Raw genomic sequence first — 17,239 nt, 5'->3', positions numbered from 1 at the left:
GGACGCCATCGTCATTTAATCATACAGTAAAGCTGCATGTCCTCGGGAAAATTTTCGACTGTAGTTTCCCCTTGCTTTCAGCCGTTCGCAGTACCAGCACAGCAAGACCGTTTTGGTTAATGTTACAAGGCCAGATCAGTCAATCATCCAGACTGTTGCCCTTGCAACTACTGAAAAGGCTGCTGCCCCTCTTCAGGAACCACACGTTTGTCTGGCCTCTCAACAGATACCCCTCCGTTGTGGTTTCACCTACGGTACGGCCATCTGTATCATTGAGGCACGCAAGCCTCCCCACCAACGGCAAGGTCCATGGTTAATGGGGGGATAAAATAAATATGTAGTACATTATAGGAATCTGAAGCAGTTTTTATCATTAGGATTGAATTTAAAATTTAACCAGTCCAATTGGTTGAGGAAATATATGGATTTGTATACAGAATTGAGAACTATATTGAAATAGATTTTGAAAAAGATTTCTATAAACTGATGAATATTTCGGTCTTTGGCAAGACAATTGAAAATATTAGAAATAGAGTTGATATAAAATTAGTTTCAGAGGGCGAAAAATGTAATAAATTACTAGCAAAGCCAAACTTTAAAGCAAGAACGATACTTAATGAAAATTGTGCTGGTATTCATATGAATAACACAAAAATTACGTTTAATAAACCGATCTATGTTGTTATGAGCATAAATGAGTTCTTTAAATAACTGATATACGATTTTCACTATAGAATAACGAAACTGAAATATGGAGAAAATATTGAGTAGTGTTATCAAGATATGGACAGTTATATCTATAATGTACAAACTGAAGATTTTTATAAAGATATGACAACAATGATTGATAAATTTGATACTTGTGATTATCTTGAAAGTATTATTTCTTGTATTCCATGAGTTAACAAGAAAATTGTAGGAGAAATATAAGACAACTGTATTGTAAAAATGATAGAAGGATTTTGTGTTTGACATTAAAAATGTATGTTTAGAAAATTAATAGAGAAAAATCTGAAGGAGTTAATAAATGAATGGCCAAAAATAGAATAAGCTTAGAAAATTATAAAGATTGTTTGTTCTACAATAGAGGACAGTACAGAAGAATTAATATGAATTGAAGTGAAAACCACTATATATACACAGTTGAAATGAAGAAGAAAGTGTTGAGCCCTCATGATGTTAAAAGATATGTTTTGGAAAATAAAATACATCCCTTCCAATACAGACATGACATACTTGAGACTTAAGTCACTTTAAAAATTATAAAAAAATCTAAATAAAAATTTTTCTGTATAAATGGAGAGTTTAATGAAGAAGCTCAACAAAATAAGTGTCACAAAAGAGATTAAAAAACTAAGTATGTTAGAGATTTATGTTTTATATAATGTTACTGGATGTGAATATTTATGTACTAGATATTGAGAAAAAAGTTATATTGAGGTTAACAATGAGTTTAAGATTATTTTACCAGACATATTCTACATTAATTACTGATTGGAAATTTAAATTAATTGAAAATGAAAAGAGGAAAATGAAAATAAAGGAATGAATGAACTTAAAAATAGAAATAATGAATTTCATGATACTGAAATTTGATTGCAAGTACAAACTTTAACATAGTTTTTTGGATCCATTTAGATCCATTGGGGAGTTATTCAAGAAATCTAAAATAATAATAGATACTCTATCTGATTGCATGTTCAAAATTGTATTTTCTTACATTCACATTTTGTATGAAACAAATAATTATTTTGATAATTGGTTAAAGTGATACAAATAATATCCATTTTTATTGATTTTTCTACGTAATTTAAATGAAATTAAATGAGCTAGACCAGAAAAGTGCATTATAGTACGATGTTTTGGTAGGTTCTAGGTAAGTTCTAGTGAGCTAGTGAGCTAGAACTGAGCTACAACCTACCAAAACAACCTACCCAGATGAATCACACATTCCGAAAATTGTCGCAATAAACTGAAGTCGACCATTCACACTCACCTCTACAATCCTCACATGATCATTCCATTCTGTGATATTTCTTGTAATCAACTCTAGAATGTCATTCTGGCAATACGTACATATAATATTTATAGCTAATTTGATGTTGCAGAAAATGTAATATTGTGCACTATGACTCGAAACTGAATGGCTGGTGCATAAAAGGATAGAGAAAGTGTGCGTGTCCTAATCGGTCTGGAAAGCACCCCCTTAAAAGGAAGCACTGCGTCTCCTGGCTCTAGTTAGCTAGAAGTAGAAAACAGAGATTCCAGAATATCTTGACATCAAGTTTGTGGCGTTTGCTCAGTCTTGGAAGTTCAGTATGAAAGTTATAGCTAGGAAGGGAGGTTAGAATGATGAAGTATGTAGTACTATGGTGTGCTTTTAATTCACATGTCATATTGGCACTGTGACTGTGGCAAAATGTAGTGGCTCTCAGTGCTCCATGGAAATTAAACTTTTGTGGCATCTCCGAAAAACACGAGATCATAAAGTAGAATGAGAGAATCATCTATCATCATTACAGTCACGATGGGTGTAATCAGTCTATGACTGTACGAGATCTTGCCTGAGAGGGAGACACTTATTAAAACATGCAAGGTGAGTGGGCAGAACTGTTGTGACATGTGCTTGATGTATACATGTCCAAGCGCAGCTCCCATATGAGCTCTTAGGCTGTAGCACTCAGTCCACATCATAAACTTTGGAATGAAATGTCAGGTGGAGATATTGCCCATGGCACTTCTTGAAGGGAAGACTTCAAGTGTTGATGTGTCTAGAACAGAAGGCAGTGACTAAACCACCAGTGACTTTAGGAAGAACAGAGTACTGATTTCTAGAACAGCGAATCTGCTGAAATGTTTATCTGAAAAAGTGAAAATGGTAGTGATGATTTACACAGGACAGATTATATGTAGACTAACGAGCAGTGACACAGTGCATGTTTTGACACTGAACGCTATGCACATTGACTTTGTGATTTATAACACAGAGGTCAGACACCAAGAAAGAAGATATCACCACTTCAGCAGTTTTTGTGTGTGGCCAGCTATTTGCGATTCAACTTTCGAGAGAGTGGAACGCAGGAATGTAGTGGAGAAGGCAACAGCATGACAAGTTTTTGTGGAGCACACATCCACATGGAAAGGAAAGCACTACCTGTGGGTGGACACCTTCGCTGCTCAGCTGGGACCTCCCATGACACTTCAGCACAATGCTACCTGAGCTCACTATAAATTTTCTGGTAAGCAGATTGTTACTTCGGTTGCAGTAGAGCAGAAGGCACCATATTGGTGAAGAACCAATTGTTAATGTACTCCGTCTTCAGGCCACGAGTGGCCTACCGGGATCGTCCGACCGCCCTGTCATCCTCAGGAGAGGATGCGGACAGGAGGGGTGTGGGATCAGCACACCGCTCTCCCGATCGTTATGATGATATTCTTGACCGAAGCCGCTACTATTCGATCGAGTAGCTCCTCAATTGGCATCACTAGGCTGAGTGCACCCCGAAAAATGGCGACAGTGCAATGCGGCCTGGATGGTCACCCATTCAAGTGCCGACCACGCCCGACAACGCTTAACTATTGTGATCTCACGGGAACCTATGTATCCACTGCGGCAAGGTCGTTGCCGAATTGTTAATGTAGCATAGGAAATAGTGTGTAATATACAGTGGCTCATATAATTATTCAGACAGACATGACGTATTATATTGCCCTTTGCATTAGTGATTTCAGTAATAATAAAGCACTTTTGTAAAGTAAATACAAGTTCATGTAAGGAATGTAAAAAGTAAATGTTTATTGTACTTCTAAAGAACACTGCAAATACAAACATAAGAATTAACAAACACAATCAGAAAAGAAACCAATAATGCACAGAATTATTTGGACGCCTTTCTTACTACTTATGTTTCAAAAGTTCAGTATTTGGTAGGCATTCCTTTCAACTTAATTATTTCTCTGAGACTTGAAGAATGCTCTCCACTAATTTCTGGTTGTACTTGGCAGATATTTTTTGCCATCTTCGTGCAGTCTGTTTTCAACTGTCCTCTAAATGTGATTGGTGGTTTCCTTATTTCGTTATCAAGTTTGTCCCAAAAATTCTCAGTCACATTCAAGTCTGGTGCTCAAAGGGGTGGATGAAGCACCATTTGACAGTTAAGCAATAACCACATCTGTGCATTCCAAGCCGTAGGTTTCAGGTCTTTATCGTCATAAAACTTAAAATGTTCCCCAATCCCCTTGTTTTCGGCTTTCTTTTGCAAACTGTCCCACAGTATTCTGAACTACTGAAAGTGGTCCATTTTACCACCAATAAAAACCAGTTCACCATCTACATTCGCCACATGCACCCCACGTCATTACGTGCCTGCCGACATACTTCGCAGTCGCTTTGAGACATTTCTCTTGATCAGTATTAGATCGCCACCACACCGTTATCCACTCATCAGATAGAAACACGTTAAATTTATTATTATCAGGACATACAACGTCATTCCATCACATATTATCGTCTTTAACATCCTCTTTGGCAAACAGCATTCTGTTTCTTTGATTTATTTTACTTATGAAGGGCATCCATCGGCAGAGTTGTTTCGAATTGCACTGCCTTTTCAATGGCTTTGACAAACTCAATAGTGAGTTTTGGGGCACTTCACTTGAGGTCCCTTTTCGTTTTACTGATGATATAACACTGCTCTCGCACTTCCTATCCTCCTCCTGGAATCTGCTGGTTATATTGGAAATTGTACTTCTTCATTTGTAACATTTCAACTGTACATCAACTTCTGCTTTTAGCATAGTGAAAAATTACCAGTGTCACTATTCGAATGTGCTCTCTCTCCCTCTGCAGGCCATCGTTATTTCAGCAGCACATGGCACACTACCTCGCTGATCGTTTACGTTCACACTGTCCGTGGCTCCTCTATACGTACATAACTGTGTGTGTCGGAATAACGTTAATGGCGTTCGGAGTTTTCAGGGTCACTGGTCCTCCTCTGTTTCGTAAATGTAAACATTTTACCGTGATGCTGATTCTGTCGATCAGGGATATTGACAACTAATTTTTGTGTACGCTGTTTTCTTTGAACCAGAGGGCCAGTGTGTCACAAAGATTAGTTATTAAAGAGTGTCCGAAGAATTATGTAAGTCAAAAATGGTTCGAACGGCTCTGAGCACTATGCGACTTAACGTCTGAGGTCATCAGTCGCCTAGAACTTAGAGCTAATTAAACATAACTAACCTAAGGACATCACACACATCCATGCCCGAGGCAGGATTCAAACCTGCGACCGAAGCGGTCTCTCGGCTCCAGACTGTAGCGCCTAGAACCGCACGGCCACTCTGGCCGGCTTATGTAAGTCACTGCATATTATTATCTGCTGTTAGTAACGTTTACCGAGACGAATGACGACTAAGAAAAGGTGTTGCTCTTAGAAATAGAGCGGTGCAGTACTGTTACGACTAGAGATGATAATGATTGGTCATCAGAAATACTTGATGAAAGATAAACATCTGTGCCAGATGCTTTCGCTGTTACGGAAGTCACAGCAGATGTATAACCACCTGGTAATGGTGTATCAGGTGAATCTGCATCAAATGTAGGTGGTAGAGTAGAATCAGCAGACACTGTAGCTGTTGGCAGAGAAAGTGAATGTTCAAGTAAAAGCACTGTGGTAAATGTTACTGATCATGAAGGTATGTTGATGAGGTTTCTCGTGGATTTTCAAGCAGAATTACAGAAATTTCGTGCTGGGTCTTAGAAAGAAGCGGAAGGTCTTGAAAAATCGACTGGATAAACGAAAATTTCCATTTGTAAACAAAACAAAAATATTGATAATCTGAAAAAATATTCACTTAGAAATCTCAATTTTTTTTAAGGAATACGAGAAAAGGCACAAATTACTTACTGATGCTTAGTCAGACAAATTATTTAGCAACAATGATGCAATAAAAGCACATGAGCTTAAAATTACTTGCTTGGTATCTGACGTCTTTCAGTTACTTAAAGATTAAAAGCAAGCTAGTGAAAATTGTATATTAAATCACATGGAGCAGAAATCAAAACTAAACCAGGTTTCCGAAGCTCAGATTGTCTTAAATAATACTGTAGAGATGGCCAAAAGTACAACTACTTAGAAAGCAGACGGATTGCATCTAGGACTCAAGGAGATTCATGATAAAATTGAAAGAATGTCAGATGGAGAATTGGAATCAATGGCCAATTATTGCCAATCAAGGTGACGCAGAAATAAAGCAACGACTTGAAGCATGGTACTAGTAGAAAAAGCAGGCAAAACGATGCTAAGAGATATATGATCTCTGATGATAACTAATTAGAAGTGTGTAAAGTTCAGATTTTATCTTCCAGGGGAAGCTTACTGCCTGTCGTGTTTATAAAACGATTTGAGGAATGTTACCTATTTAGCTGGACAAAAAAACTGATTTCAGTGTGTTACTAGTAGACTACAAAGGCGTAGCGACTGATAGTTTTTATTACTTGGTCATAAGGGAGTGAATAAAACGTGCAACATGGTGTGTCTTATATCATCGCAAAATATACCTGCTTGCGAAAGTAAATAAAAACTAAACTAAACTTTCACTTTGCCGAAGGTATTTCTACTAAAGGTTGTTTGATGAGCAATGGATAGAGATGCATGTTGGAAATTACTGAGACACGAAATGAACAAATGGCTCGGGGGACAGACAGGAGTGGAAGCTGTCGTTTTGACTGTAACGAAAATGAAATCCAGGTGGGCAGATTAGATAGATAGGTAGAGGGAGAGAGCTGGGTTCCAGGCTGTAGAAAAAGAGCGAGACGATTATGTAGTAGTGGGTGGTGAGCGGTTTGATATTAGACAATATGCAGGAGTAGAATGGATGCGATTAGCCGAAGACCGTAATGTATGGGGATATCTGAAAGTGGTAACCGATGTCAAATGGCTTATTAATTGATAATACAGGCTACAAAAATAGTTTCTAACGGACCTTCTCTCTGTTGTACATTGACATGTTTTACATCTTTGAAAATTATTGTTTCTGATAGGACTTACAGAATAAAGATGTAATTTTGACTGAATGAAAGAACTTCCACGATTACAATTTCTTCTCTCACTGGAACTTGAGCTGACTACTTGTAACGGTTATGTAATCGCTTCATTAAAGTTTAACCACAGAGGCTTTCCTTCTCATAGTTAAAAACTGATTGTAGATTAGAAGTTAATGTTGATCTTCTGGAAGAGTTCACATATGCAAATGTCTTTGTTACAGTGCAGAAATGAGCGACCCGATCTGGAGACTCTGAAGTCTGATATCGACTACAATGTCGTAGAAAATGATTATGAAGATATAATGCGTACGATGTACATGCACTTCTTCTGTGATCGTGGTAAGAATGTAGATTACATAATGTCCAAAATTAATCATTAAAGTAGCACTTCTGTTTGGAGACTGCAATTTTTATCAGTTCACAGTTTATTCTTTCGTGACACACAATTTCCTAATAACGCCAGGGGACTAGTTTCTTGATCACTGTGTAAACCAGAGTAAGTTTCCAGTATTTGGAGGAAGATGGATGATAACAACTCGTAGCTCGCAGGTAAGGTCGTGTGTAGGTTGAGCTGGGGAACGTCTGGCTCGCACACGTACCATGGGATCTGCGGCTTGCGGCTGGGATTTCCTGATTTATGAGCGAGTGATTTGTCTTTGATAGAAAGTGTTTTCCAACTCCTGTTGCTAACAGACTTTGAAACGCGTAGGCAGAAAGCTGATTTTTGCTTAAGCATCGTGTTTTGCGACCTACAGACGATCTGATCTGGACAGGCGGTTGGGTAGATGTGATCAGATCAGTTGGGCTGTGTGTGTAGCTGTGCCGATTAACATATCCATGTCAGATGTCCGCGCCATCCGACCGCCCGACCGCCTGACTGCGTCAAACCATTTGTAAGACGTGTGATAACGCTTGGCAGTTGTGTTTTGAACTTCTTCGCGAGAAGGTCGTGCGTACTTGCATCACATTAGCCCCTGCTGGTATTACGCGGCAAGTCATTATGGAATTCTTAGAGCTCTGTAAGGACTTCAGATATTTGTAGAATACATCGCTGCGGCAGTGATACCAGAATTCAGGTACTACAATACCTACAGTCAAATTAAAAACTGTTATAGATATCTGAGATTCAGATGGAGGAAGCACGCGACGTTATATGCAGGAGAAGACGTGTTACAGATATCATAAGAAAACAGGAACGTTTAATCGAGACGGCACAGTCATTATGGGCTGCTGGAAACAAAAGAACTGAGATATATGGAAGGGCTGTTGGTCTACAGGTACGAGAATTAAATGATGTTCATTGATATATTGCAGAAGACGTTAACATATGATGTTATTTTTTATGGAAAATTAGGAAACCTCAGTGTACAATAATCGATAACGAATTCAAGTGATCCACACCGTGCCCTCACGGTCACCTTCATCGGCATCATCAAGCAATTACAGATTTACTTGTTCCAAGGGTACAGTTCAACACTTCCTTCAGTTCTGCTACACAACATGAAGCGTAAGAATAAGAATACGAAAACAGTGCTTATACTGTGAATGAGCTCCTTGTATTTAAACATACAGGTACGCAATAAAACGTCTTTTCACTTGTATTAATTAAAAAATAAGTGACTTCTATTTTCAGAAACAGTTTTCTTTGCATGTATGTAGTTCCTCAGAACATCGCATATTGATTGCACGTTTCAGGGATTATTTCTGAACGTAACTGTTGAGAGATTGGAGTACTGTATTTAAAATCTGCGTAGTCTCTTCCAGTAGCTATATACAGGGTGTTTCAAAAATGACCGGTATATTTGAAACGGCAATAAAAACTAAACGAGCAGTGATAGAAATACACCGTTTGTTGCAATATGCTTGGGACAACAGTACATTTTCAGGCAGACAAACTTCGAAATTACAGTAGTTACAATTGTCAACAACAGATGGCGCTGCGGTCTGGGAAACTCTGTAGTACGATATTTTCCACATATCTACCATGCGTAGCAATAATATGGCGTAGTCTCTGAATGACATTACCCGAAACCTTTGACAACGTGTCTGGCGGAATGGCTTCACATGCAGATGAGATGTACTGCTTCAGCTGTTCAATTGTTTCTGGATTCTGGCGGTACACCTGGTCTTTCAAGTGTTCCCACAGAAAGAAGTCACAGGGGTTCATGTCTGGCGAATAGGGAGGCCAATCCACGCCGCCTCCTGTATGTTTCGGATAGCCCAAAGCAATCACACGATCATCGAAATATTCATTCAGAAAATTAAAGACGTCGGCCGTGCGATGTGGCCGGGAACCATCTTGCATAAACCACGAGGTGTTCGCAGTGTCATCTAAGGCAGTTTGTACCGCCACAAATTCACGAAGAATGTCCAGATAGCTTGATGCAGTAATCATTTCAGATCTGAAAAATGGACCAATGATTCCTTTGGAAGAAATGGCGGCTCAGGCCAGTACTTTTTGAGGATGCAGGGACGATGGGATTGAAACATGGGGCTTTTCGGTTCCCTATATGCGCCAGTTCTGTTTATTGACGAAGCCATCCAGGTTAAAATAAGCTTCATCAGTAAACCAAATGCTGCCCACATGCATATCGCCGTCATCAATCCTATGCACTATATGGTTAGCGAATGTCTCTCGTGCAGTTATGGTAGCGACGCTGAGGGGTTGCCGCATTTGAATTTTGTATGGATGGAGGTGTAAACTCTGGCGCTTGAGACGATACGTGGACGTTGGCGTCATTTGGACCGCAGCTGCAACACGGCGAACGGAAATCCGAGGCCACTGTTGGATCACCGGCTGCACTAGCTGCGCGTTGCCCTCTGTGGTTGCTGTACGCGGTCGCTCTACCTTTCCAGTACGCTCATCCGTCACGTTCCCAGTCCGTTGAAATTTTTCAAACAGATCCTTTATTGTATCGCTTGTCGGTCCTTTGGTTACATTAAACCTCCTTTGAAACCTTCGTCTTGTTGCAACAACACTGTGTTCTAGGTGGTGGAATTCCAACACCAGAAAAATCCTCTGTTCTAAGGAATAAACCATGTTGTCCACAGCACACTTGCACATTGTGAACAGCACACACTTACAGCAGAAATACGATGTACAGAATGGCGCACCCAAACACTGTGTTGTCTTCTACACTCCTGGAAATGGAAAAAAGAACACATTGACACCGGTGTGTTAGACCCACCATACTTGCTCCGGACACTGCGAGAGGGCTGTACAAGCAATGATCACACACACAGCACAGCGGACACACCAGGAACCGCGGTGTTGGCCGTCGAATGGCGCTAGCTGCGCAGCATTTGTGTACCGCCGCCGTCAGTGTCAGCCAGTTTGCCGTGGCATATGGAGCTCCATCGCAGTCTTTAACACTGGTAGCATGCCGCGACAGCGTGGACGTGAACCGTATGTGCAGTTGACGGACTTTGAGCGAGGGCGTATAGTGGGCATGTGGGAGGCCGGGTGGACGTACCGCCGAATTGCTCAACACGTGGGGCGTGATGTCTCCACAGTACATCGATGTTGTCGCCAGTGGTCGGCGGAAGGTGCACGTGCCCGTCGACGTTGGACCGGACCGCAGCGACGCACGGATGCACGCCAACACCGTAGGATCCTACGCAGTGCCGTAGGGGACCGCACCGCCACTTCCCAGCAAAATAGGGACGCTGTTGCTCCTGGGGTATCGGCGAGAACCATTCGCAACCGTCTCCATGAAGCTGGGCTACGGTCCCGCACACCGTTAGACCGTCTTCCGCTCACGCCCCAACATCGTGCAGCCCGCCTCCAGTGGTGTCGCGACAGGCGTGAATGGAGGGACGAATGGAGACGTGTCGTCTTCAGCGATGAGAGTCGCTTCTGCCTTGGTGCCAATGATGGTCGTATGCGTGTTTGGCGCCGTGCAGGTGAGCGCCACAATCAGGACTGCATACGACCGAGGCACACAGGGCCAACACCCGGAATCGTGGTGCGGGGAGCGATCTCCTACACTGGCCGTACACCTCTGGTGATCGTCGAGGGGACACTGAATAGTGCACGATACATCCAAACCGTCATCGAACCCATCGTTCTACCATTCCTAGACCGGCAAGGGAACTTGCTGTTCCAACAGGACAATGCACGTCCGCATGTATCCCGTGCCACCCAACGTGCCCTAGAAGATGTAAGTCAACTACCCTGGCCAGCAAGATCTCCGGATCTGTCCCCCATTGAGCATGTTTGGGACTGGATGAAGCGTCGTCTCACGCGGTCTGCACGTCCAGCACGAACGCTGGTCCAACTGAGGCGCCAGGTGGAAATGGCATGGCAAGCCGTTCCACAGGACTACATCCAGCATCTCTACGATCATCTCCATGGGAGAATAGCAGCCTACATTGCTGCGAAAGGTGGATATACACTGTACTAGTGCCGACATTGTGCATGCTCTGTTGCCTGTGTCTATGTGCCTGTGGTTCTGTCAGTGTGATCATGTGATGTATATGACCCCAGGAATGTGTCAATAAAGTTTCCCTTTCCTGGGACAATGAATTCACGGTGTTCTTATTTCAATTTCCAGGAGTGTATATGTTTCACATCACTTTCAGCGCCATCTGTTGTTGAAAATTGTAACTACTGTAATTTGGAAAATTTGTCCGCCTGAGAATGTAGTGTTGCCCCAAGCTTATTGCAACAAACGGTGTATTTCTATCGCTGCTCGTTTAGTTTTTATTGCCGTTTCAAATATACCGGTCATTTCTGAAACACCCTGTATGTTAAAGAGGCAAGCATCTTTCTTCTATCTGACAGTCTTGTGCTTCGAAACCAATAGAGTCACGAAGCGTAACAATGTAATGAAACTCTCGTACTCCGTTCTCAGATAACTACGAAACTCCTACCCTGTTCTCTCAATACTTCTTACGATGTTTCAGTAACCGCTTTCTGGCCCAGATCGTTTTCTCTGTTGCGCGAGGAGTTTCTAGGAATGCTACGAAAGCAATGCTAACTTTCTTTTGTTTCGATATAGAGAGAGGCATGGCGTGCGCGCATGTATTCTCGACAGAAGCCGAGAGCCGACTGACAAAATCGGGCGCTATGTCAGGCTGTGTGGATGTTACCTGACTAACTCGGCTCCGCTGTCGGGCCGACTGGTGGTGTCGTCTGCAGCGCCTTTAGTGGGAACAACAAATCACCAATGGATACACGTCAGTTCCGTTCCTGAGACGGATTGGCTGAAAGGGCTACATGTTGAAACAGATTTCGTTGAGCTGCTTGAAGGTCTGCCAAAACGTTTCCGTCTAAATCTGCGCCGCACGTCACAAAGACTCTATTAATTCTGGCCAGGGCCATGAGTGGGGCTATCCTTGGCGCCATGAAAACTTCGAGGGCTGACGAAAGGTACTTCCACTCATATATAACTTCGAATGGCAAAGGAAAAGACAGCAATGCACTTCCGTTACTAATTTAGATGTAACTGTTATGCTGGAGAGAGAGCCATCCTGTAGCCGTGGCGAATGGAACAGTTGGGATGTCGTCCAACTCCGTACCGACCGTCATTACGAAAGTTGCATGCAGGATGGGCAAAGCATGTGATGTCCGTGCAGTTGAAAATGGCGGGATAGAAGGAGCCCGGCGTTTGGGCTCGTCATCTCCGAAGTCGTGTAAGAACTGGACTTTTCCCGTGTCACAGCATCAAGAATGTAGCGAGGGTACCTCGATTTGGAGAAAATTACAGCTGCTAGAGTCAACTGGTATTACCAATAGCGTGTTGATGATAGGGATCGTTGTCGACTGTCGTAGAGATATAGAAACTATCTTCACGTGTATAACTCTGCTCACCCCCAATTGTGGGTTACAAGGATTCGCTTGGCTGCAGGAATACAGCCACAAGAAGCTCAAAGCATGTAAGGCTCGATTGGAGTGGTGGAAGTATCCTCATGTGACCTGTAATTCAATCGGGTCACTGACATGTCTGTCGTTTCGCACGCTGTTGAACGACACAGAAACCAACTGCCCAATCCTGTGCATTCGTTTGGTAGCTTGCAGCACCCCACAGGCGGCCTGCATCTTCAACAGGACAGTATTCCACTACACTACTTGCGAGTTGCGTCAGAATGGTTTGAGTAACTTCGTGTGGTTATAGGATAGATACATGCTCCCCAGGTCTCATAGCCTGAACAATGCGTGTGTGGAACACCATAAAGCGAATTTTGCTGGATCTTGGACAGTGCTCTGACCGTCTCCCATGAGCTGTCGAAATGCGTTCTGGCCCTGTGAGATAGTGCGCTGGACTGGAATTTTTCAGTGTAGTCATCAGATTTACTGCAGGAAAAGAATACCATTAGTTGGTTACTGTCAATGCGCACATGTTTACATGAAACTTGAATTAATCTGCTACGAATTATTATTGAAATTGTCGATTCACAGCTAACAGGTCAGCGGTTCTCACTGCTATGCAGAGGCGCCAGGTTTAGCTTCAGGTACTGCCAGGTATTTTTTCTTGGTGAGAGAACTGGAACGGGGAGCATCCAGCCTTGTGATGCCAAATGAGAAGCAGTGGCTCTAAGGTTTGGAAAGATGGCCACAGTCGGAAGAGCGGTGTGCTAACTGCATGCACCTCTATACAGAATCCGAATGACACCATTGACAGCGGATGATAGGGCAGCCAGTCAGTACTGAATGCTCCGCCAGGGCCATTACCTGGAGCTAGTGTAATCCTTGTAGGTAGTGTGTTGGTCCACCAGGGCCTGCCGGCCGCGGTGGTCTCGCGGTTCTAGGCGCGCAGTCCGGAACCGCGCGACTGCTACGGTCGCAGGTTCGAATCCTGCCTCAGGCATGGATGTGTGTGATGTTCTTAGGTTAGTTAGGTTTAAGTAGTTCTAAGTTCTAGGGGACTGATGACCACAGCTGTTAAGTCCCATAGTGCTCAGAGCCATTTGAACCATTTTTTGAATCAGGGCCTGTTTACGGAGCTAGTGTAATTCTTGTAGGCTTTGAGTAAACTGAATTCAGACTGGATCTTACCCACTAGTTGGCATGTTCTTCACTACGGACACCTGTATTTGAAGACGTGTTTTGTGCATAGTTATATGAATCCAGTGGATTTAATCTTGTAATGAAAATTAATACTCTGTGATTGAAATCGATGTGCAATAATAGAAATCGGTTTCAAATTTATACAACCAATGCTGGAATTTTCCTTGTTTGCAATACTTGTTTTGTGGCCGTGGTGCAAAAATGCCCTAATGGCATGCAGTCCAAAACATAAAAATCTTGCGCGTGGTTTTTGAAGGTGTTGTGGGTTGCATAAAATCCATAGGTAAGGGCCACTGAATCTCCCCATATAGACGATAGAACACTTCCATGCAGATATTGACGAATTTCGTGACATCATATATGATGACTAAGCCCTCCCTTTGAAGCTGACTGTAGTTGACTTGGGCTTTGTTCAACTTTTATATACGAATGCTATGGGGCATTCAGTTTTCCAACCTTCAAGAGATTAAACTGCCTCAATTCCACCTGATTGTGCATCGACTGCGAGCACTACGGAGGTATACGGATCATATTGAACAGGACACGTGCATATAAGCAATTCATTTTTCAAACTTCGAAATGACCGTACACATTCCCAAGTCTATTCAAAAGGAACATTTTTACTCCAGAGGCGATGAAAAGGAGCAGCAGTTTGTGCTGTGTTTAGAATGTATACAACGCAACAGGAAAGTTTTCCAAGAGCTGCCTGTGGTTTCTGTTCATTTTTAGGATAAGGTAATTCCTGGATAGCCACTAAATACATTGTCAAGGGACTTGCATTGCGAGTGACAAGGAAATGTCCCAAACATTCGATTACTGTATTGAAGAATGAATACTTCTGGAGATCGCACTTGTGTCCTGCGCCAGTTACAAATTGAAAAAGATATTTCAAATTTTTGAGGTGCTGTTCCGATGTTTGTCCTGACACACAATGACTTCATCCAAATAATTTTAACAGGATGGGACTTGAGACATCACTTGTTCGAGAAAAGATTGGAACTACGCAGGGACAAATGCCCCTCCGCAGGGAAGGCACTGTATTGACAGAAGCCGACGTGTGTATGCCATCATGCAGGCTTAGTTGAAGGAAATCATCTGCTACATAAATTTTGAAAAAGAATCGTCCTCATGACTGTTGATAGATAAACTGTTCAGTACGCGACTCTGGGAAGGAATCAATATCTTTGTGTTAACTGTTGCTTTAAAATCTGCTCAAAGTCAGATTTTACTGTTCGATTTCCTAATGATAACCAGAGGACATACCCATTTGTTGCAAAGATAACAGTTCAAAAATGGTTCAAATGGCTCTGAGCACGATGGGACTCAACTGCTGTGGTCATTAGTCCCCTAGAACTTAGAACTATTTAAAACCAACTAACCTAAGGACATCACACACATCCATGCCCGAGGCAGGATTCGAACCTGCGACCGTAGCAGTCGCACGGCTCCGGACTGATAACAGTTCCAATCAGTTAAATTCAGAAGTGACTTCACTGCGAAGAGCATGAGGAAAAGGACGTGAGCGGTAATACTGTGGTTGAGTACTGTCTTTGAGCGTAATGTGCGCTTGAAAATACTTTACGCGTCCCAGTGCGCCATCGAACAAACGTTCATATTTTCACACAAATGTCGAATACTGGCATGTGAAAATTGAATATCGATAGCCATCACGTTATCTCAAACATCCAAATCAAACAAGTCAAATGCATTGACAAAAAAAAAAAGTACTTGAGCCTGATTGGACTGTCATAATGTCACTTTTTTTTTCTTTATTGTAATTTTAATCACCTCATACAAGGCGGGCTGGCAGCAGCATATTACCCTGCTCTTCAGCCTTGAGTGGTACAATAATATGACATAGAGGTGGCACAGACAATACAATAAAAACGGCGGGCAAAAAATGTAGATACAAAAAACAGTAAACATGAAGCCCTTCACACTGGATGAGAAAAAACACTAACACTTGTTGACACAGTGCACATAACGCGGATGACTGCGACGGCACACGTGAACAGTGGTGGCGTGACGGCGAAAGGACACTGAACACAAAACGAAGGCACACACACGAGAGACTCATGTCGATGATCTCCGGCGCGCGAATGTTCACTGAGCATGTGCGAGTCCGGGGACCTGCCAAGGGAGGGGGAGGAGGAAGGGGAGTGGGACAGGGAGAGGGGAGGGCAGATGCCATGGGCAAGGGAGACAGGGGGAGGGGAGGAAAAAAGGGGGGAGCCTGGGGGAAGAGGGGGTGAAGGAAGGGGACGGGGGAAAAGGAAAGAGAAGGGAAAAAGGGTGCCAAGAGGAAAGGCTACAGGAAGTGGGGGCGGGTAAGATCAAAGTTGATAGGAGGGGTAGATGGAGGGAGGAGGACATCATCAGGGAGGGGGAGCTGCCGGAAGCCACCTTGGGAGAGGGTAAGGAGGGTGGAGAGATGGAGACCGGGTGGGACGTGGGAATACAGGCGTGGCAGCGGGCGGGGTTGGGAGAGGATGGGCAACACAAGCGGGTGAGGAGGGTCGAGTTTGCGGGAGGTGTACAGGATCCCATTATGTCACTAATGTAGTCGTGTCTTTATACTTTGCATGTAAGGTGCACTTCTGAGAACAGAGATATTTTGGTCGTTCATAGGCTGTGGGAAGCAGATGTGGTGTTTTAGTTTATTTGTACCTTGATTAATTAATGTGATTGAAGCACCAACATGTAACTGAAACGGTATGGCTTCATTAAAATATGTGAACACTAGGCTGTAGAAAGAGAACCACTTCTCATAATGACGTCAGACTTGAACATCATATTATTGACGCAGGGGGAACGTCATGGAACAAAAACTAACGAAAATTTTACCAATAGATGACGTTGTAAGCGTGTAACACAAATGGGGTCAGCTACAAGTGAAACATGAATCACAATACCACGCCTATGGTTTGGGATGCACGTTACACAATCTGTGCTGTTCACTGTGCATGACTGCACGAATTCGGCAGTCAACAATTGCAACATTGTTAGTGTAGTAAGGCCTTCAACCACAGCAAGGTCGTACCACATCGGATGGGAAAAATTTGTTTTTAATTGTCCAGAGGCCGAAAAACCCATAACAAACAAAGCGATATCGGTTTTTAATCGTGCTGATGTCACAATCCGAATAAAAAGCACGTGATATATGTTTTTTATTGTCCTGGGTGCAG

At 42.7% G+C, this 17,239-nt stretch overlaps 1 protein-coding gene across 1 annotated transcript in view; it reads left to right on the top strand.

Moving 5' to 3' along the window:
* The window catches only part of LOC126356188 (uncharacterized), a 102,888-nt gene that overhangs the window by 57,911 nt on the left and 27,738 nt on the right, over window positions 1-17,239 (top strand). Inside the window, exon 3 of the mRNA XM_050006969.1 lies at window positions 7,267-7,384. Coding sequence (XP_049862926.1) covers window positions 7,267-7,384 — 118 coding nt within the window. The remainder of the gene's footprint in view (window positions 1-7,266; window positions 7,385-17,239) is intronic.

Source organism: Schistocerca gregaria, chromosome 3 (genome assembly GCF_023897955.1).
Source record: "Schistocerca gregaria isolate iqSchGreg1 chromosome 3, iqSchGreg1.2, whole genome shotgun sequence".
NCBI lineage: Eukaryota > Metazoa > Arthropoda > Insecta > Orthoptera > Acrididae > Schistocerca > Schistocerca gregaria.
This window is presented reverse-complemented; position numbering and strand designations above follow the sequence as displayed.